At 36.5% G+C, this 22022-nt stretch overlaps 1 protein-coding gene across 1 annotated transcript in view; it reads left to right on the forward strand.

Annotated features, from left to right (window-relative positions):
* The window catches only part of Anos1 (anosmin 1), a 168103-nt gene that overhangs the window by 113697 nt on the left and 32384 nt on the right, over nt 1-22022 (forward strand). Inside the window, exons 5-7 of the mRNA XM_074062600.1 lie at nt 1821-2005; nt 4604-4733; nt 18603-18808. Coding sequence (XP_073918701.1) covers nt 1821-2005; nt 4604-4733; nt 18603-18808 — 521 coding nt within the window. The remainder of the gene's footprint in view (nt 1-1820; nt 2006-4603; nt 4734-18602; nt 18809-22022) is intronic.

Consider the following 22022-nt stretch of genomic DNA (forward strand, 5'->3'; position numbering starts at 1 on the left):
TGGGTGTAAGAACAAATTAAAAACAGTCTATTTTGAAGAATAGCATGGCCGTGAAGACATAGATCACAGGAGAAGGGACATATTTGGTGGCAAAGAATGTGAGATGGGACTTGTGCAGAGAAATTCAATAGACAAGAAAGTGTGGTCTTCAGCCTGGCCAGACACTAAGGATAGATTTGATTAGCAGAAATAGTCTAGTCATCAGATGTAACCTCCATTGTAAGTTTATGCATCCAGAAGACAAGTTTATGATACAAGCCTTGAAAAACACTCATGTGGTGGTTGAACAGGGCCCAAAGACTGACTTAGTGAAGTTCCATGCGAACCAGAAATGTTGAGGACATGAGGACAAGACTGTCCAGGGGATTTATAGTTTTATCAAAAATTAACATCTTTCTCTGATTTTCCATGTCACTTTTCCTAACTTGAAATGTAGAAAGAAGTAGAGAATTCAGAGAGAAACCTGAGAGGGATCCCAGCTCAGGAAACTTATACTTTCTTATACTTATGTTAGAAACATAAACAATTAATCACTTCACAAAGTCAAAAGAAGAATCAGGTGAGACAGTTTATGGTAAACTAAACATCTATATTTAGCCACAACCCAATGGCTTATCAAAATGGAAAATGCAAAAGTATTTTCTAGAAAATACTTTTAAAGATCAGTAACCTCTTGACCATATGTGAATGTACAGTTTTAAAATCGTATCCTCCCACACATTTGTTGAATTTAAACTTTCTCCAGATAAGACTTAACATGAGTTCAGTCGAAATGAATGAGTTGAGATGCAGCCATGACACCAACATGCATCAAGTATTATTTACATTTTGTGCTTGCACAGGTTCGTTTTCTCATTGTTTGAACTCAAGAAATGGAAGAAGTTCAGCATTCTGAACTGGGGTTTCAAATGAATTTTCAATAATTTAGGCAAATACTCTTCATGACAGAAAATGATGTTAATGGTGATTAGTGATGACACTCAACATCATGGTGCCATATATTGTACAAAATTCAGTTTGTTTTACATATCCTATCGGTGTTTTGAATTTGTTTAAAATTTTTGTTCTATAATGCCTACTATTCAGAACCATGGTTCTTAAATCTTTCAGTCCTCATATTCTATAGGAGGAAAAGGGAATCAGAATGATTAACTACTTTAAAATGAGACACCTGTGAGGGACTTTTGAAGCAATGCACTCACTCATGCCAAAACCAAATACTATAAATTCAGCATTTTCCAATTTTAAACCATTAAGTCAATAGGGGAGTGCCTGAGCAATCTACTAGGGAATCTAAAAGACTCACACTTTGGAAATCACACTTGTGAGATTTGACAACATGAGAAGATTTAGCATTGCCATTTTTCTCCTGAAAGGGGAAACATGTTATAATGGTTCCCAAGAATGCACCCATAAAAGCAGAGCATATTAAACTTGAGGAAAATGACTTGAAACTCTTCATATGATTGCCTGGTAGGAAGTCCATGCTAATGACAAATGAAGCAACCTAACAGCAAAATTTATTCACAATAATACATATAAGAGGCTGACTATAAAAAATTACTTGGGAGAAAAAGACTTTCATAATCGTGATCAATTTTGCCCCTGTGGGGGGAAAAAGGCACTAGGACTCTCAAAATGTGAGGAGTGAACTTGGCTTCCACTGTGAAACCTGGTATTCTGAGCCCACTTTTATGAAAGGAAATAGAAAGCTGGTTGTGAGCAGATGAAATTTGTCTCTTTTACAGATTTCCTTCCCCAACTTTTCCTTCTATTTGAGTTCCACACAGATTATTTTAATTGATGCATTCCTGTTTCAGGTGTCCCCTTGAAGCCCAGAAAAGAGTTACGATTTACTGAACTCAAGTCTGGACAGCTGGAGATTAAATGGTCTTCAAAATTCAATGTTTCCATTGAGCCTGTGATTTATGTGGTACAAAGAAGATGGAATTATGGGATCCATCCCAGTGAAGATGATGCCACTCATTGGCAGACTGTGGCCCAGGTAAGTCCTTTGTAGTCTTTGGTTTTTGTCCTTTGAGATAGTGTCTAGTGCACAACTTAAGAAAAATCAACTTGCTACGCCTCAAAGTAGCTTATCTGCAGAAATAAATCGGGTATGCAAATAGTACCATGCTTATCTTCTGAAAAGAGGATGAGCCCTGTAGATATATATGGTACACCTAGAAACTTGACTAGAGGCTCCATTTGCTCAAAATCCATGGAAACAGGAGATATTTTTATGATTCGATTACTCACATTAATTTTTCCCCTAGAACTACATTTCTCTCAGCTGAACTCAAAACCAAGTAGAGGAAAGGAAATGCAACATGTTAGGACTAGCGAACGTGTTATTTAAGAAGCTAAATGATTTCTCTTGTATTTTTACAACATTCAAGCCTTTATTTCCACCCAAGGATTTTAGTAGCAGGAGTAAGATTCATATCACAAAACTTATTAGTGGGAAATAGTCCACAGCTTTTAAATCTTTGTTAAGTGCTCTCTTCTTTGTCTTGGTGCACTTAAAAACTGATATACCACCTGAAAGGAAACACTCCCAGAGTTTATCTTAACAGTACTGCCTTCCTGCCTGTCTTGTTGATGAGAAAAGCAAAATATTTTCTTTCTTTTAAAGAGCTGCTAAATGGACTACCAGCTGCGTGGATATAGAAAAAGTAAAATGTAAAACTGTTTCATGCTTTTCAAGAACTAAAATGCATCCTCCACATTTATGTCTATAGGGAGAAGTTCTCACCTTAAGTTCACAAAATCATCTTTCTCTTAAGTACTAGTTTCCCAGTTTTTTTCTTTGTGGTAAATGCGAAATAAATTCTAATATTCAGGGTTTGGGAGAAAAAATTGATTTTTTTCCTCATGGTAGACTCTCAAAGGGGATAAATATTTAAAATAAAATGAAGATCTCAAAATGAGTAAGTACAGAGTTTGATGTAAAAGAAACCTTTGAAATTAGGGGTAAAAACCTGCCCAAATAAATTGAGCAATTCTATCCTATATGTCTCTTGTAAATAACAATTTCCTTCAAAAAAGCTTGAAGTTTCTTGGACTGAAGTCTAAAATTCCACTTGGCATACATAGCATATGCATATAAATAATAGTACAGATTCATGTGTAATTTTTTCAATGTAAAGATTTATGAAAACTGACAATCCAAACATCTCTTTTATCTCTTCTTTTTTTTTTTGGAAAGAAGAAAGCTCTTGAATAAAGAATTATTGCTGTCATTATTTTGCTAGTTAATGCCACATGTCATTGTCTTTGTTAAATGCTGTGATATAACACTGGCTTTCAAATTTTAAAACCCATAGCTAAAACTCTAAATAATGAAGTCAGCTGAAAGTGGTGTCTCAGGTTCAGCCTGTCAGGTGGAAAGCCACACTTAAAGAGTTTATATTCTTCCATTGATCTCAGAAATGCTTACTGTCTTTAGATTTTGACACAAATGTGATAATCTTTTCCAAATAAGGTGTTGTGAACTGAGGTTTGGAATGGTCCAAATGCCATCGTATTTCTCCAGTTTCTCACTGACAGCCAGGCTGAGGTAGGCACTAGGCAGAGCAGAGAGCACAGGCTGCTATGGGCCCATCAAGTATTGCTGAAAGGAGGAGTGAAGTGTGAAGTCATTACATATTTCAGGACTGTAGCGATAGAGACAGAACCTGCTGACTCTCCCAGGGTCCAGTTTTTTCCCCTTTTGGGTATTTTACTGGACAAGCATACACAAATTGTTTCCCCGTATCTGTGGAGAATTGGTTCCAGGACCCCTGCTGATACCAAACTCCTTTATGACATAGTATTTACTTATAACTTATGCATATCCTCTGGTATACTTTAAACTCTCTGTAGATGACTAATATCTGTAATAATACCTAACTAAGTATAAATATTGCATAAATAGTTGTCACACTGTATTTTTTAGGGAATAATGGTAGAAAAAATCCTGTACATGTTCAGTACAGACAGAATTTTTTCACAAATATTATACATCAAAGGTTGATTAAATCCATGGAAGTAAGTCTCATGGATACATAGGGTGGATTGTACTTAACACACATCACTCTTAGGACTAGGACTTCTTCCTCACAGATGTGATTTACTCAAACTGAGAAAAAAGTCTCGAAATTTTGTTTACTTCCAGACGTCAGCTTTCTTTAAGCACTTGCGTTCTTATACCTACTTCTTCAATTATATTTGGCATGCAAATTAAAGAGGTATTTTGTCCTGTATTCTACAATTAATTTCATTTTCTTGTCTCCAATGTAACGATGCTATATGCCTTTTTAATCAATTAAATCCCTTCCATGCTCTATTTAGTCACCAGGCTGAAAAATAGCCCAAGCATTTGTCAGAGATGTTTTATCTTCCAGAGATGTTTAAACAATTTGGGATGAACTATTCAATGTTTCCTGGACCCTGACAGCTCTGTTTGTATCTAGGCATGATAAGCTGGTCTTACCCATAGAAAAATCAAGGCTAAATTGCATAACATTGGCTGATGACTTTGTGTATTTTATTGAACAGACCCAACTGACATCTCAGAGTAAAAACTGACATGTTCCCTGTGCTTTGTGACATTTCCCTTCAGACCACAGATGAACGGGTTCAACTGACTGACATAAGACCCAGCAGGTGGTACCAGTTCAGAGTGGCCGCGGTCAATGTGCATGGAACTCGAGGCTTTACCGCCCCTAGCAAACACTTCCGCTCTTCCAAAGGTCAGTCCTCTTGTCCTGCCACAGGCTCTGGACACTTATCTTGTTCTGGGAAAACATGGAATAAAAATTTAATATCTCCAAGTTACTGTTGATGGCTGGCCAATGTTGGCTTTGCTGTTCTTAGAGAATGGGACCAGATGTGTTTGAAGGTACCATGTGAATTTATGGTTCATAGATATCAGTGGACTTTTACCTTGAAGATGTCACCAAAAATAATATAATAGCTTCAAAGTGGGGGTTATCCATTGTCAACTTTAATGATTTTTTTCCTTAGATATTCTACATCAAGCATTATCCAATTAATTTGGCAAGGGATTGTGCTTCAGCTATTTTAGATTATATAGAATATCTTGAAACAACTGCTAAATTGAGTGTGAATTAATCTTTTAGCTTTGTTTCATAACACCCAGAATTGAAACCCATCCTGAGTCATTTGATGTTGCTATAATTTTGTTCACTTCTTATTTCATTGCTCCTTTAAAACCTCGGTGGAATCAGATGAATGCTATATTACATTTGTGATTAATCTACTCTGAAAGAGTTGAAGAACATAATTTGACCAGATACAAATAATATCTTTGGGCTGATTTCTCCAATTATGTCCATATGGTTGTGTGCCTTCAAAATTAATTTAAAATCTGCTTGACTAATCATCAAGATCTGGTTTCATAGATACAGATCTAAAATGTTCATTTACTAACCAGGAATTATCTTCTTATATAGACACTAATTTACACTAATTTAAATTTTATTTTAAAACAAATGCATTGTGATATTGATGAATAATGTAAGACTTGTAGCATCAATGACATGAGTGCACAAATTGCAATTTCTGTTCCATGAATGGAAAAATATAGACACCTCAGTCTATCCATGTTTTACTGTATAATACTGCTACTACTTTCTCTGCATAATTACAGATCTCAAGTGGAAAATTTGCAATCAAAATAATTTAATATTTGTGTTCCATTACAATGTACATTATAGATTTCTAACAACCTTTTTTTTTGAAAATGTCATTCCTTTTCAAAAAGAGAAAGTTGTATTACTGTTTTAGGAAAGCAAATACAATAACTAAGCAAGCTTTAAAGAGAAATTATAGATAAAGACATCAAGCCTTGTCTTGTGAGAAGACAAGACTCTGTCTCCAGCTGCTCTCACCATTTCAAGGAGCTGGAGAAATGAATAATTAATGGTAGGTTAGGCGGCAGGAATCAATAAAAGGCTTGAGGACTCTTCACCTTGGTTTCACGGTTCAAATGTGATCCAGACCTGTGGTGGGGAAAATGTCTTCCCATCTGTTCAGTCGCCTGCAGGAATTAGGCTGCTGCTTTCAGAACAAGGCTGCAGTCTCAGACATCTGACAGAAGCGGTTCCTAGGCTCTGGAGACAGGTGTTGAGCTACCTATAAGAGCAGTATAGCGCCTCCTGCCTCCTGGAGGTGGGAAAGGTGGCTTTGCTCCCATGAGTCTTTGCAGAACTTGGAATCTTGGTGTTAGAAGACCCTTTGGACCTGGGTAGAGGTCCTTTGATGGTCTCCAGGGCTGGTTCTGGGGTGCTAACTGGAACTAGGAAAGCTGTGCTTTCTTAACACTTCCTAGTGTACCTGAGCAACTCAATAGTTCAGAATTAACATCGCATCCCCTGAATTTAAATTGGCTTCTGTTGATTGAAAATTTACCAATTCTTGAAACATTATAGTTACCATTATAACATCACAGTTCGCACTTTTACAAATATGCCCTACATGCATACTTGCACACATCTCATTGGGAGGAGCATCTCAGGCTTTAGTCCCTGCAGTCTTACAAATTAAAAATGTCTACACAGTGAAGATGCATAGGAGAATAGAAGATGCATATAGAATAGCATCTATAGTGTCATAGATAAGCTAAGCGGTGGAAGACATTCCTTCCAGGATCTGCCCAAAGGAAAGTTCACCACTAATGAGTTGGCTCAGTCATTCCTTACCTTACTCAACTCAAGCAGAGAGAAAAGCTTTACTAAGAAATATTTTCTACCAACTTAATTAAAATCTAATTTATATTCCATAAAGTTTACTCCCAACTAAGTCTACACAATGATTTTTACTACTTGCTGAGCTGTGCAAACACCACCAACATTTGGTGTTAGCTTCGTGCCATCATACCAATAAGATCTTCATGTCTTACTGGGATGCGAAGGAAGAAAAAGTTGTTTTTTCTGGCTTCACCTTTTATTGTCACTTCTGTGTCTCAAATGCAGCCCTATCAGAATGATGAGCATACTTCAGTTTAGTATATCCACTCCTCATAAAAACTTCTTTGTAGAAAAGAGCTGGAAATATAGCAGTCACATTGATTTATAAATTATTACTCCTTTTCTGAAATACATACATCCCCAAAGAAATAAAGGACTTTCCCCTTCACCATTCTCTCTCTTCTCTCGATGATTAGTTTAGTAATTGGCAATGCTGTTTTTCTTAAGCAACTCATAACCAAATAACCAAAGATTTGTTCTTGACTCTAGTCATTTCCTATGAGCCACGAGGAAATTTCCAGATCCTCTCAGATGTCCCTCACCATCTATATTCCCTAATCATGGCACTTGTGGCTTTATCCAAGTTCCTCTCATCTCTGACTAGGACTGTTGCAACAGCTTCCTGACTTCCTCCTGCTGCTGCATCTGCTCCCCTTTGTTCTAATCACAACATTTTTCATGACCCCCCCATTAAAATCTAAGTCACTTCAAGTCAACTCTTTGCTCAACATCTCCTAGCAGCTTCCAAATAGAGACTGTGCTCTTTGCAGTGCCTGTGAAGTGCCAAAAATCCATCTCTTGTCTCCTTCCTCTCAGACTTTATTTTCTGGCCTCCCTGTTCTACCTAATCTCCTCTACGATTCTCAGAATGTCATCAGCTCTCCTTTGCTGCTGGACATTTGCACTTACCACTTCTTGGAGCTGCAATGGTCTTCTTCAGATTGGTGCAAGACTACCTCTTTCACCTCCTTTATACAAACGTGTCTTTTTCAGCAAGACCTTCATTGACTACTTTTCATAAAATTATAAACAAATCCACATCTCTCAGGGGCCATTCTTTACTTGACTTATTATCAGCTACCACCTCTACCTTACCATACTGGAACATTTTACTTACTAATCTTAGTTACGGTTTTTTCTTTATGCAAGTGAATGAGTGTGTGAGTGTGAGTGTGAGTGTGTGTGTGTACCCCCACAGGAGTGGATTTTTTGTTATACAATACTTTATTTAAAAATTTTTTTTCTTTATGCAGAATACATTTTCTCACTAGCAATTCCCATAGTGGGAAAGTATTTTACTATAGTTTTATATTTGTGGACAGATTATTTCAAGACAAGAGAAATTCATTTGAGGGAATTCTGTTTAGAATTTGTAGTCTTGATACATTTACAAGGAACTCTTTCCTAAATGGAACTTCTCTAAATTAAAAAAAAACCTCTCCCAGCTTTCTTTCCTAGAATTTAGAAATCTTTGATGTGAGATGTCAGCACCTATGATTTTTACAGTTTCCCTAGGACATGTAATCATCAGTAGCTGGTATCAACTGAATGGAGATATTTCCACACATTAAACCCTGTGCAATTTTCTGCAAAGTCTTTACTCATGAATTAACAGTCTTTCTCTTTGTCCATTATTCCCAGGACAAATAAAAAATATTATTATATATTGATAGCAATAAAGCTGAATTATCTTTAAGAGACTGATAAATTCAAAGGCAAAAAACCCCTCATATGTAATGTTTACTTATACTATGAGTCTTTTAAGCTGGGAGACATCCCATTAACTCACCAGAATATGGGTCAGTCTCAAAATTTCTTATACATAATTCCTCTTAAACCTTTCCTTGACAATTAAACTCAGAAAATACCCATGTGATTAGGATGTTTATCTGCAGTGGATGTATCTGTTATTTCCTCCTTATCATGAGCTGAATGGCACTACAGAGCAGAGGCAAAGAGGCATACAATCAACTCTTAAGGTGTTAAGTCTAAAAAGTCAGAGCTTCCACTGTGTTGCAACAATTTTCTAGATACCTACACCATAACAAAGCTGACCAAAGGTTAAAGCTGAGAGTACCCATTGGCCTGCCTTGGTAGCTTTCTATGATGCATTCCCATAGGCATAGTAACAACGTATCCAAGGCCCCAGTTACAACGGAGAGTGAGATGCTGCAGCCAAAGAGTAGTCCATTGCAGAGCAAGGTTTCAAAATGCAGCTGGAAGCAGGCCCAAGAGCAAAGCACTAACAACCCTCTCACCAGTCCACTGGAGAGATGCAGCTTTGAAACCAGCATGGCAGCTTGATGACAGGTGAATGTGCTGTACTCCCCACTATCCTGGGGTAGATCCATCTTGGACAAATGCTGAGACATATAAGCAGGTCTGACCACTGAGATATGGAAGAGCAGAATTTGTCTTCCTTGGTTACTGCAGGACGATTCAGCTTTAACAGAGCTTCCAGTTTGCTTCCAAGAGTAGACATTTTTGTCTTTTTGTTCATTTATTAACTCAGTTCCTAGATCAGACACATCATAGCTGCTCAGCCAATCGAATAAAAGAAAGTGTGAATTATAAGTAATCAAAAAAGAAGCCAAAGACAAAAAAATAACTTATTTTTCTACCCTCACATTTTCCCATTAAGGCCTGAGAGATGGTATTGAGAAGATGTACTGATTCTAATGCCAAGTGTGGGTGATGGCTGTACAGTTCAGTAAATGCTATAAGTCTCTAGATTGTAAACTTTTGATGAATAGGCTTTATGGTATATAAATTGTATTTCAAATATTACCCAGTAAAGCTTCTCCTTCCATTTGATGAGATTGAAGAGGGTGGGGGTAGGGGGGAGATGTGGCACCATCTTTTTAGTCTCCTTTGGACAGATCTTGGAGACGATGTCTTTCCATGGTTTAGCTGGTCTATGATATACCCGCCATTCTCTGATGCAGCTTCACTGAAGACATATTAGAATCTTCTCTGAGATCTGTGTAGACATGTTTGGTCTATAAGAGTTTAATAACTAAAGTCTTGGTGCTCCTCCCCAGGAGATGTATGCAAGTGGAATTTGGGGCATATTCATAAAAGCAGGATGTAGAACAGAACATTAATGGTGATTATAAAGTTTCAAAACATGGTGAATTTTTAAGTCAGCAAGAACCCATTTATTCCTATTGCTCTCCAGAAATAAAATTGTACCACTCTTCTAGTTAACATGGCTTTAAGAAATATTTACTGCTTCCACAGTAGTAATCTGTAATTAGCTAATGTATTTAGTGTGGGTAGGGAGCCACCCTTGATCATTTCAAGATAGGCCAAAGGAAAGCTGATGGAATCTTTCCTATCTATCATAAACACCTTTTAAAATAATAGTAAAATTAAATAGAAAAACAATGAGAATTAAATGAATTTGATTTAATTTAAGCTTATTGCTTGGTATTCATGGGCTAGCATTCCACTTTTATGGAAAAGCCAAAATTCTTGTCCTTATCTTCTTTAGGCTTATGTTTAAGTGAAAAATTAGTCTGTGGTTTGCCAGAATGGACCATTGCTATTTAAGATAATTTCTTTTAACTCATTTATTCTCCCCAAACTTAATCCTAATGTAACATACCTGTTTTATAGAAAAATGTAAGTTATTCATAATTTAGTTTCATGCTATCCTGTCCTTGGTAAGTACAACTTTTGGATATTTTTATTGACAATTCTCTTGCCCCACAAGACATACATCATTATAGAATGAGTAAAATCAGTAATTTTTGCAGGCAGCAGAAAGACTAAAAGAAAGCTTGGGGTAATTTTTATATTTACTTATAGTATAGAGAATTCTCTATACTACTTTCCTTCCTGGAATGTGAGAAGGGAATTTGGCTTTAAAATTTAAAAAATAAAGTTAATAGCAATATAATTGCCTAATGTCCTTTTCTACTTTTTTGTCACCTTGTTTAGAACATGGTAATGGTCATCCTCATGCATAATGATTTACCTACATAGGTCGGTAACTCCTGGGATGAAGTGACCTTCTGGATACCAATCCTGCTGGATCCCAGGATCTACCTAAATTTCCTGCCTTATTTCATTTGAAACAAATAACAAGAAGTCTCATAGGGAGGTGGAGATATGCCTGCATGTTCCTAGGTCTGTTGAAACATGTTGCTTTGACCTGCAACTCCTAGCAAATGTAGTTGCCTGAAAAAGCTTAGACTCTAGCCAGAAGACATGCAAGTTGAGTGTGGATAGTTCACTTGACACATGACCCAGGAAACAGGTGATAGTGAGGGGGAAAAATATAGGGAAGAGCAGAAGCCAATAAAGAGCAATTTCTCCTGCAAGTTACCATGGTGGGCAAGTGAAACTTCCTCCCCATTGTGAACGCAAGGATCTCCTGTGGAACACATCAGGTCTCTGCAGAGCTACTCCCTGGAGGGGTAAGAAAAGCAGTGGTGGTATGCAAGGAGCAGCTACAGCTGGTGGATTGTTCTACAGTATACCTGGCTTGTATATTTGTAGAGCTGGCTTTAGGTCCAGATAGAGTCTCAGATGAGGTGTGAATATGGGAGAGCCTTGGCATTGTAAAGTACTATGAGATCAGGTTGGGACTCCAATTATCTGTAGTTTACCTCAACATCCATGTGATTCCTCTTACACCATATATGGAATACATTTGCAATTAAGGTTTAAAATACATACTTCATATTTTCATGGAAAATCTGGAGAAACCATGAAAGGAATCCTGGTATCACTAAATATTCCAAATCTTCTTCTTCTTTGTGACATAGGTAGTAACTGGAATGGTCATACCTTCCTAGTTCATTTTTCTTCCCTCTCTTTTCCCAACACTGGACAAGTTATATATTATTCTATAAACATCAGTCAAAAGCTACTGAGGGTTAACTAACAGACAGCCAAAACTTGCGAGTAAATATTGAGGATCGGGGTTGTAAAAACAGAAAAAAAAATACTTTGTGGGCTCTGTGTTCTTTTGGCTTCTTTTTTAAGCAAATAGGTGTTGAACCTTTACTTGATAATGATAATATTTATTGGATGGGCCTAAATGCATATATAGCATGCTTCATATTGCAAATATGTATTACTAAGTAGCTACTTACTACCTGTTGCAAGATCATTTTCATAAGTTTGCTGTAATATGGAAATAAAGTGTTTGCTTCTGCTATTGAGAACAAGTGTATATATGAATGTGAATAGCAAAAGAAGAAAGTATTCTAGTTTTGTGGATCATATAAGGTGAAATCAGATTTTTTTTTTTGTGTATTGGTCAAAGCAGACAAACATTTGTTTGGACATTTGATATTTCTCAACATCAATTTGGTATTACAAAATAAGGTATATTTAAGGGAACTTATGAAGAAAAAATTAAAAATATATCTTATCATTAACCTAATATGTCAATTGTTTTGTTTTTCTATTTCCTTCCTTCCAAATTCAAAGTTTGTCCTATGCCTTTTTCTCATTTCTCCAAGTGTTGTATACATTTTACAGGAAAAGGAGGTAGACGGCATTGTTTACACAGCATATAAGTATATGCGAGGGATGTTATTTCATGTATACATTACAAAGTGTTGGAAAAACTAGAACAGGTCTCACTGGTCTTGATAAAGTTCACTGAGGCTCCATGGAGACTCAAGACTTTGTATGCTGTTCCTCAGCTGCTTGGGATGTGCCCTTTCCAATGAGCAAGGCTTAGCTGCGTATGCGTCTTGAAACTATTTAATATCTGGAAGTCTGCCTCCAATATAACTGTGGCAGATTTTCAGACTTACAAGACTTCTGTGTCTAGGGTACTGACAGTTTTGTTTATGTATGGGGAAAGAAAACTGTTCCAACTGTTAAGTCTGGAAAGAAAAAGCTTTATTATTAGGATGAACATTCTAGCTGGTTGGAGAATTTGGGCATAGTTATAGCGTTGCTTTAAAAATATAATTGCAGTTGATCATAGTCACATACATATTCCTATGATGTATTTTAGTGTGAAGTTTGGTCTGTATACATCCTTGGAAGGAAACAAAGAAGTGAAATCAACATTCATTTTCCTGAAATATAGATTGCTCCTCTGTGTATGCATGTGTATGCTGATCTGTGATTATTTATAGTTATTACTTTCTTTATACCCCATGCTACTTTGTTGTTCTTTTTAACATCCAAGGGTGGTTTCTGTATAACAAATAGCATTATCTGAAAACCTAGAGGAACTTGGCTCTCTCACACACAAAAAAGATGGGTTTTCTCTTGGAATAGGCAGATGTGATCCTTTCCCATGAGATTTCGTGTTAGAACAATAATAGATCTTCATTTCACAAAGGGTGATAAGTGATTTTATTTGTCACTTTAATGACTCAATTATTTTCTGTGCCAAATCTTTGTGCTTGTTATTTTGTTACTTGTGACATTAGCGACAAAAAGGTAAGAGATAAAGCCTGAAATATACCTTTCTGAGTGAAAGTGAAAAGTTTACCTTTTTTACTGAAAGCTCGAACTCAATAATAGACAGTGCCTTTCCTCAGTCCTGAAGCTGAGTGTACCTACTAAGTATTCAACATATTTTCCATTGGAAATCATACAAGATGAGCATAAGCAGAAGGAGCTAATGTGGCCTTCTTATTTCAATTATTTTTGAAAGTGTGCTTCCTTTCTGTTTTCTGAGTTGTGTTTCTGTAGATAATTATGAGAATCTGAAGGAAAAAGTGGAATGTAGCAGAAAGACGAAGTGAGATGGGGTTGAGAGAATGCTAGTCTACTGATGTGAATCGGATCTTCTCCCTCTGTAATCTTTAAGTGACGAATTGAGGAATTAATCCTCATTTCCCTACCTCTAAACAGGAACAATAATGCCAACATTTAATCAACAATATACAACCATATGTTAATACAGTTATAAATAAATAGTGCTCCTGTCAAGTTTCATAAAGCTAATGCTATCAGAGCTTTAAAAATTCTGTTGCTTAGAGGTTGATGATCTAAGGCCTAAATTTTTCCAAATTTGGCCTGCTTCTTATTTTTGCAAATGAAAGTTTTTTGGAACATAGCCACAAATTAAAATGTGTAAAGATAATAACAACTATCCATGTTTTTAGGTCTATACATAGGTTGACTCTACAATTCTCTTTTTAGTTTTGATTTAATAGAGATTATTTTAACAGAGAAAGAGGTCGGGAATGCCTCATCTTGGTAATGAAAGTGTGGCACTTTAGTATTGTCAATAGTCAGTGTGGGCCTTACCTTTAAGAAAATGTAAAGCAAATCTTATTAACTCATAGTTTTGAAAGCAGTATTTCTACATATTGTCTGTAAGTTATGTTGTTCCATGTTTCCTAAACGAGATGATGTTCTTCATTTATGATGATTATCTCTAAGGAATAAGAAAACATGTCCAGGCAATAAATACTGAATGAAGTAGATTTAGGGAAATGGTGAAACATCTAGTGCCAATTGAACTTCTTAAATGGTGAAATTTCTCTAGAAGAGATGACTTTTAGTTTTTGCTTAGGAGTATAGAATATCTGGAAGACTCATGTAAATATGTGTTTTTAGGATAGACATTCATGTGCATCGTTGTGAACATGAATGACTGTTAATATTCATGCATTTTAAATTTTCTTTTACCTTGAAGTGATGGTCACTTGAAAACTAGTTTCCCTCTCCTAAAGGTCTGTAGCTCTCTTTTGTAGGCTCTGTTGAATCCTACAAAGAGGTATTGCTTTGATTCTCTTATTTTGAGCTCTCAATAGCATGCTCCCAATTTTGTGGTTCACTTTGTGATCTTGTTATGATTGAGCCACTCCAGTTGACAAAGTTTGAAAATGAAACTGAAATATCACTTGTCAAGTCAAAGCTTACATTCAGGAGAAAGTCTGTCATTCATTCACTGGTTCATTCCACAAATGTTTACTGAGCACCTGTGGGGTGCTAGGTCCTTTACAGGACTCTGGGAACACAGAAGTGAAGAACATACAAACAATTACTTTCATTATCATAAGTGGAGGCAGACAGAAAATAAAGTAGTCATCTCTGAGCATTCATGGGGACTGCTTCCATGTCCCCCCAGGGATACCAAAATTCAAGGATGTTCAAGTCCTTCATGTAAAGTGGTATTGTGTTTGCACATAACCTTTGCAATCATCCCCTATACTTTAAATCATTCCTGGATTACTTGTAATACCAAACACAATGTAAATACTTTGTAAGTAGTTGTTACTCCGTATTGTTTAGGGCATAATGACAGAAAAAAATGTCTGCACATTCTCAATATATATGTAATACTTTTTTTATTCATTTATTCACATGTGCATCATTGTTTGGGCCATTTCTCCCCTCTACACCTACACCCTCCTTTTCCCCCCCACCCCCCGTCGCTTCCAGGCAGAACTTGTTCTGCCCTTATCTCTAATTTTGTTGAAGAGAAAACATAAGCAATAATAAGAAAGACAAAGCATTTTTGCTAGTTGAGATAAGGATAGCTATACAGACAGATTCCTAGCATTGCTTCCATGTACAAATGTGTTACACCCCAAACTGATTCATCTCTAACTGAACTTTATACTGGCTCCTGATCCCCTTCTCATATTGACCTCTGTTGCTTTAAGGTTTCTGTATTAGTTCCTCTGCAGTGGGGACATCAAATACTTTCATTTTGGGTTTCTTATCTATCCCCATATCTCCTGTATGTGCTCTTCCCTTATGTAATACTTTTCCAAATATATTCTATCCACAGTTGGTCTTTTGACTTTGTAATTTAATAGTGATTATTTTGGGAGAGGAAGAGATTGAAAATGTCTCATCTTGGTAATAGAAATATGCAATCATGGTATTGTAATTAGTCAAATTGGGCCTTTTGAGAAATGTAGAGAAAATACTGTTTTACAGAGTACTGACTGTATGTAACAAGTTCTTTGGTAGTAAGGGTTTTAGAGAACAATAAAGGAGAAAATTATGGTGAAAAAATTTTTAGTGTGGGTGTATGTTAGTCAACTTGCTCTCACTATCGCAAATACCAAGATAAGTAATCTACAGAGAAAAGGTTTATTTTGGCTCAGTTTTGAAGGTTCCTATTCATGATTGATTGACCTCAATGCTTTTGGGCCTGTGGCAGGGAGAATGTGGTGGAAAAAAATCACTCTTCTCATGACTGGGGAACAAAAGGGAAAGAAGTGACCAGGGTCCCACAATCCATTTTGAGGTTAATAGCCTAGGGTAAACCCGCTAAGCCCCACCTCTTGAATTTTCCACCACCTCCCAATAGGGCCAAGTCTTTCACACATGGGTCTTTGGGGGGCATCCAACATCTAAATTATAGTAAAGAGGAGAGAGCATGCAGCTGTTTTAAGTAGTGTGACCCTTGACTGGCCTACAGTGAGGAAAGAGGCAGGCATAGGAGTATTTGAAAGAAGGTAGTGGAAAAGCCTAGTAGTATTAGGAAGGAGTTTTCTGTATGAGAAATAGCATGGAAACAGATGTGAAAGGAAAGGAGCCCTGGGAGGCAATATGTGGAAGACTTGTAGGACATTCCAGAGGCTGATACTGTAAGTCACATGGGAAGCCATGACATGGCATGTTTTGTGCAATAAAGAATCATGTGCTGTTTTGGGAAAGGCCCTAAGGAGGTAGCTGCAGCACAAGGGACTACCATTAGAAAGCCTTTTCACTAACCAGGGAGAGAGGATGTAGCTTGACTCAAAGTGTTGGAAGTATTAAGAAGCAGTTAAATTTTAGATATATTTTGAAGCTATCATAACACGATTGTTCAATGAATGGTATGGGTTTGGATATAGTGTGTCCCCACCAAAACTCATGTTGAAATTCAATTACCAAGGTAATGGCATTGAGAAGTGGTAGGGCCTTTAAGAGGTAATAAGGGTTCCACCCTCGTGAAGGTATTAGTGTAGTTATCAGGAGAGTGGGTTAGTTGTTGGTGAGTGGGTTCTTATAAAGTGAGTTTGGCTTTCTCTTCTTGCCTCTCTTGCGCAAATATTTTCTTACACGTGCACCCACTTCCCTGCTGCTACTCCCCCAGCAAATGTTTATGCACAAGATCTTGTCAGAAGGCAAGGATATGTCGACTCCATGCTCTTGGACCTCTAGAACTGAGTCAAAATAAGTCTCTTTCTTTGATAAAGTTCTCAGCCTTAGGTATTTTGTGATAGCAGCAGTAAATAGACTAATGCAAGGAATATGAGTGGCTTCAAAGTTTGGGACTGGAGCAACTTGAAAGAAGAATTTGTATTTACTTAGATGGTGGTGTCTGTCGTAAACTGCATGTGTAGGCGGAGGGTGGCAAGGATCATGATTTTGGTTTTAGACATTTTTGTTTTCTCACACCTCTGAGTGGAGCTGACTGGAAGATATTTGAATTAATTGAATATGAGGTCAGAGGTGAGAGCTATGTGTTCCAAAGAGGAGGGAGTGATCAATGGTGTCAGTATTGATGATCTAAAGGAACTCTTCAGAGTCATCCTCTAAACCTGCTAATAAGGAAATGTATTTCCCATTCCAACTAAAACAGGAACATGTACTTCCTCCTTTTGTGAACTAAGTTATATTTAGACTTCCTGTATTTTTTTGTTGTCAAGTGTAGAATTTGTCAACTTATGACCTGCAGATTATCTACTTAGGAGTTATTTGTGCATATTTATATATGTGTGTGTATATATATATCTATATATATTCATATTCGTGGGCTCCACTTGGATTTCCTGACTCAAGCATATCCCAGGATAAGCTTTGGGCCCCCAGAAGATTTCTAATGCTCATTGTTGGAGAGAACCATGTGACTAGCAGGATCATGTAGTACCTTGCTTTAGATTAGCCTGTTACCTATAGAACAGCCTTCTTGCTTTAAATAATGATGCAACTAAGCTGTTAAACCTCCAGACATTGTATCTCATAGAGAAAAGCAAGAGTTTTAAACATGGCTCATTTGCCATCCTCGCCAAACTGTAAGTGATTCTGAGTCAAAACATGGGCATTTCTCCTCCAGGCCTCTTCATCAGTAACATGTTAGACCAAACTTCTTTGCATCTCCAGTGAAGATGATGTTATAATTGGAATTATCAACAGTATATTCCTGGGAAGGTATTTGAAAGGAAACTATCTGTAAGTCATTTGTGGTGAGCGACATCAATGCTTGCTCAATTTGTGGCTAAAAGTGAAGGAAGGACCCTCTAGATGTGCTCCTATTTATTCTTCTTCGTATGTGTATTTTACATGGAGATTTGTGGGGTAATAATTCTGGTACCTAATCCTACTCTTGACAGCTGAGAAGGTTTTGCTTTCTGAGACAAACCAGAAATGGCAAAATAACAAAAATGAATGTTATCCACTAGTCACCCAATTTGAAATGTGGCTAAAAAAGGATGCAGTTTTTTGTTTGTTTATTTGATTCTTTAGGCTGATCTCTCTTTGTTGCCCTTAGCCGATGCAAATATTCAAAGCTACATGTCTACTAAGGTGAAAAGAATTACTTGTGAGCTGGATTTCTGTTTTATTGCTTTTCAGAAATTTTCAAAGGTGATTCTACTTCACTTACCTATTTAATGTCAACTCACCTAAATTGAATTTTGCTGTTTAAAGAAATGTATCAACTTTCAATGCAATCAAAATTTGGCTGGCTTGCAATGGTATGGGAATGCCTACAAGGATCCTTCTAAATTACAAATTTGGATGAAGGATATTCATTTTATTGTTTTGGAGATTGCATCTTGAGTGCTTGTTTTGAGCTTTCATATCAATGAAAAGCAATGTTTTATGCACTGGCTACATTATCATCACATGTGCACAGATATTGGTTTTGTTGTCATCCTTGTTAGTTGATTCCAATTATTTGTCTTTGCACTGGGGTTTCAGATCCATCTGCACCACCAGCACCTGCTAACCTCCGACTTGCAAACTCCACCATAAATAGTGATGGGAGTGTAACTGTGACTATTGTGTGGGACCTCCCTGAGGAACCAGATATCCCTGTTCACCACTACAAAGTGTTTTGGAGCTGGACAGTCAACAGCAAGTCACTTGTCCCAACAAAAAAGAAACGAAGGAAGACTACTGATGGGGTAAGTGGGAATGAGAAGAAAGAATTGTGTCTTTTTGCAGGGTGTGTTTGAACTGAAGGTAACTTGTCTGCAAAGTGGCCTCTGCTGAGCTAAGAGAGGAATGGATGAAGGAAAGCTTCCTTTCCTCATCATTTTGACTAAGTTCAGAGAATGAAGAGCATTGCTGCTAGAGTTTGGATAAAGGCCCTTGTGTTGAAGACTTGGTCCCCAGATTGGTGCCATTGGGAAGTGGTGAAAGCTTTAGAAGGTGGGACCTAGAGGGAGGAAGTTAGATCATTGGGGGTGTGGCCTTGAAGGGAATATTGGGACCACAGCTCCATCTTCTTTCTCTCTTTAGCCTCTAGACCATGAGGCTAGTGATTTTGCTCTATTACACTTTCTTACCATGATGTGTTGCATCACCCAAAGCAATGGGCCCAACTCATCATGGTCTGAAACCTTTAAAAGTCTGAGCCAAAATAAGCCTTTTTTAAGTGGATTATCTCAAGTATTCATTATAGTAATGGAAAGCTACCTAACATACATGCCAACTCTTTTGTCTTTTTACATTTTATGCAAAATCAATTGAATTTAGTTTATTGACCTATTCTTATCCAAACAGCAGCCACAACTTCAGCTTCAGAAATCGAAGGAACAAACAATTTAAATTTCCTCCATTTTACCTATCTAGCCATGGAAAATGAAATAATGCAAAGGCTCCTTTATGTTTAGCCATGGAAAATGAAATAATGCAAAGGCTCCTTTATGTTTAGGGCTTTGTTTGAGAACCTTGTAAATTGAAGAGCAAATGTTCATCGCTTCTCTGATTCAAGGTATTTCCATCTGTGAATCAGTGAAGGAGTAAACAAATTATAAAGTGCATTATTGACAATATGCTTTTTACCTTGATTAAAAGAATCTGGAATGGTTTATTCTCTAGATGCCAAGAAATAAAATCTTCACTGAGCTATTTTCTGCAATGAGATTTCTGTGATAGTAAACATCTTGCATCATAGAAAATGTTTGATGCATGAAGACTTATTTCATTTTCTTTTAGCATGTATTTCTTTATTTTGTGCTCATAAGATTTACATAAACACCTTTCACCCTCACTTTTAAAGTTGTATTCCATAGATAAATACATGTTTAAATTCCTTACAAAAGATAACAAAACTTTTTATTAAACCAAGTTTTCTAATATGTGTTCCACTTGGAATTATAAAATATGTCTCTAGAAATACATTTTGTCATTATTCAGCTGTTATCATTCTTATTCAGCTGTTATACTATTTCTACTTTAAAGAAATTTTTGTACAGTGTCATCTTTCATGTTGAAGAATTCTGCCACAAGTAATCAATAGCATTGCAGGCTTATCCCACAGAAAGTGCAAAGAGCTAAATTTTGGAAATTACTGGAATCTAAGGTGAAAATGTGACATATGAAATGCAAACCATTCTCCAAGCCCTCAACCCTTGCCCATTACATGCTGTTAACAGCTAATCAGGTTCAAGAGTAGGATAGGGAAATTTGCAATTATTTCATGTGTCCATAATATAATTAAAACATGGGAACAAATTTAATTAATCTACTTATAATTATAATAATTTATGTTCTTTAATCATTGCAATTTTCAATATTAAAGTTTGACCAATTAGTATTTAGGATTAAAAATCAGAAAAGTGGGATTTTTCTTCTTGAGGGATCAATCCTTTTCTCTTTATAAAGATACTGTCCTAAGATCCATGTTAACTGAATAGAGTATGAATTTTCAAGTAAAGGATTTTTGAAAAGTGGATTTTATTTTACTTATTTGAGGGCAAGAGTATAGGAAGAGTGATATGTAATCAAGCAAGAAACTCCAGTAAAAAAAATAGAGAACCAGGACTTTATGCAGATATGCCAAAGGTTAGAGCAAGAAAATATCTGTGACTAAGCAGAGAATTTCACTGGTGATACCAACTAGAGGTGCTGCAAAGAGGAGTCCAGGTACCCTGGGAAAAGTGACTATTGTCCAGAATTGGACCCTTGGATCCACCTTGTAGAGGTCATCTGATGAAAGAAGGCTGATTTCTGGTAACTAATTCCTCAAAAGCCTGGGCATAAAATGATGTCATTTATTAATTTACAGTGAGCATTAAACTCCTGGTTCTGGGATACCCATAAAAATCGTGTTCTCTCCTTGAAAAAGAGGATTTATTGGTAGATTTAATGTTTGATGATTTTAGCCAACAGTGTAACACATTGAATGCATATTGGAATACTCTTAAGGTAGTTTTGCCCATTGAATTTGCAACACTACTAGAAAGGATACTACCAATCTTCTGGTCTTTTGCATTAATAATTGAGATTTTTTTCTGCATAAATGTTAATTGCCACCAATTTAGCCATTAATAGAGAAGTATGCTTTTGGATATCACCATACATCTTTTTTATGTTATCCAATCCATCATATTTTGATGAGTGTCTTAAATTTTAAGGCAGCAACCTTATTTTTCTTAATTACAAGTTCTCAGAAGGGTCTTTACTTCTTATAACTGTATGCGATAGAGAAAGCACTAGCTTCAGAGCTAACAAAAGACCATGTTTCAACCTTAATCTTACCATCAAATACCTATGTTCATTTGGATGCATTTCTTGACCTCATAGCCTTGGTAGAATTCCTGTCTTGTCTCAAGATATTGTGCAAATCATATTATTTTGATGTGCTTCATTTAACATTATCATCACACACAGAAAATTGGATGAGTGCTTGATATTAATAAAGATAGTGGCTGAAAGATCCTGAAGTATTTTGTTAGGGTGAATTATCTTATAAACTTTGGTGAAAACTTACTCAGAGGATTTAAAATAGGTATCAAAGAAATGGAATTAAAGTTGTTTCATAATTTTCCAGGTATCTGGCACCATAAGCCTTTGTATGTTTATTATAAATAGTTCTGCTTTCCCTTTGAGCTAGTTATCTAGAAGAGAGGGTGGTTAGAATTAGTCATTTCCATGCTATCAGGACGGATCCAGTCATTGCATTATGTTTTGGCTTTTCTATGAAATGTACTTTGAATCATAGTAAAGGTCGACTTCTAGATTGTTTGATTGTACAGATGTGGAAAGTTTTCTGGTCTTAGAACATGAAAGACATACACAAAGTAGAAGGTGGTGTGCTTTATAATGACATGGAAGATTTGCAGTGAAGATGAGAGGCATGGAAGGTTTGTAATGGAGCTTGGGTATATTCCC

This window comes from Castor canadensis, chromosome X (genome assembly GCF_047511655.1).
Source record: "Castor canadensis chromosome X, mCasCan1.hap1v2, whole genome shotgun sequence".
In the NCBI taxonomy this organism is placed as follows: domain Eukaryota; kingdom Metazoa; phylum Chordata; class Mammalia; order Rodentia; family Castoridae; genus Castor; species Castor canadensis.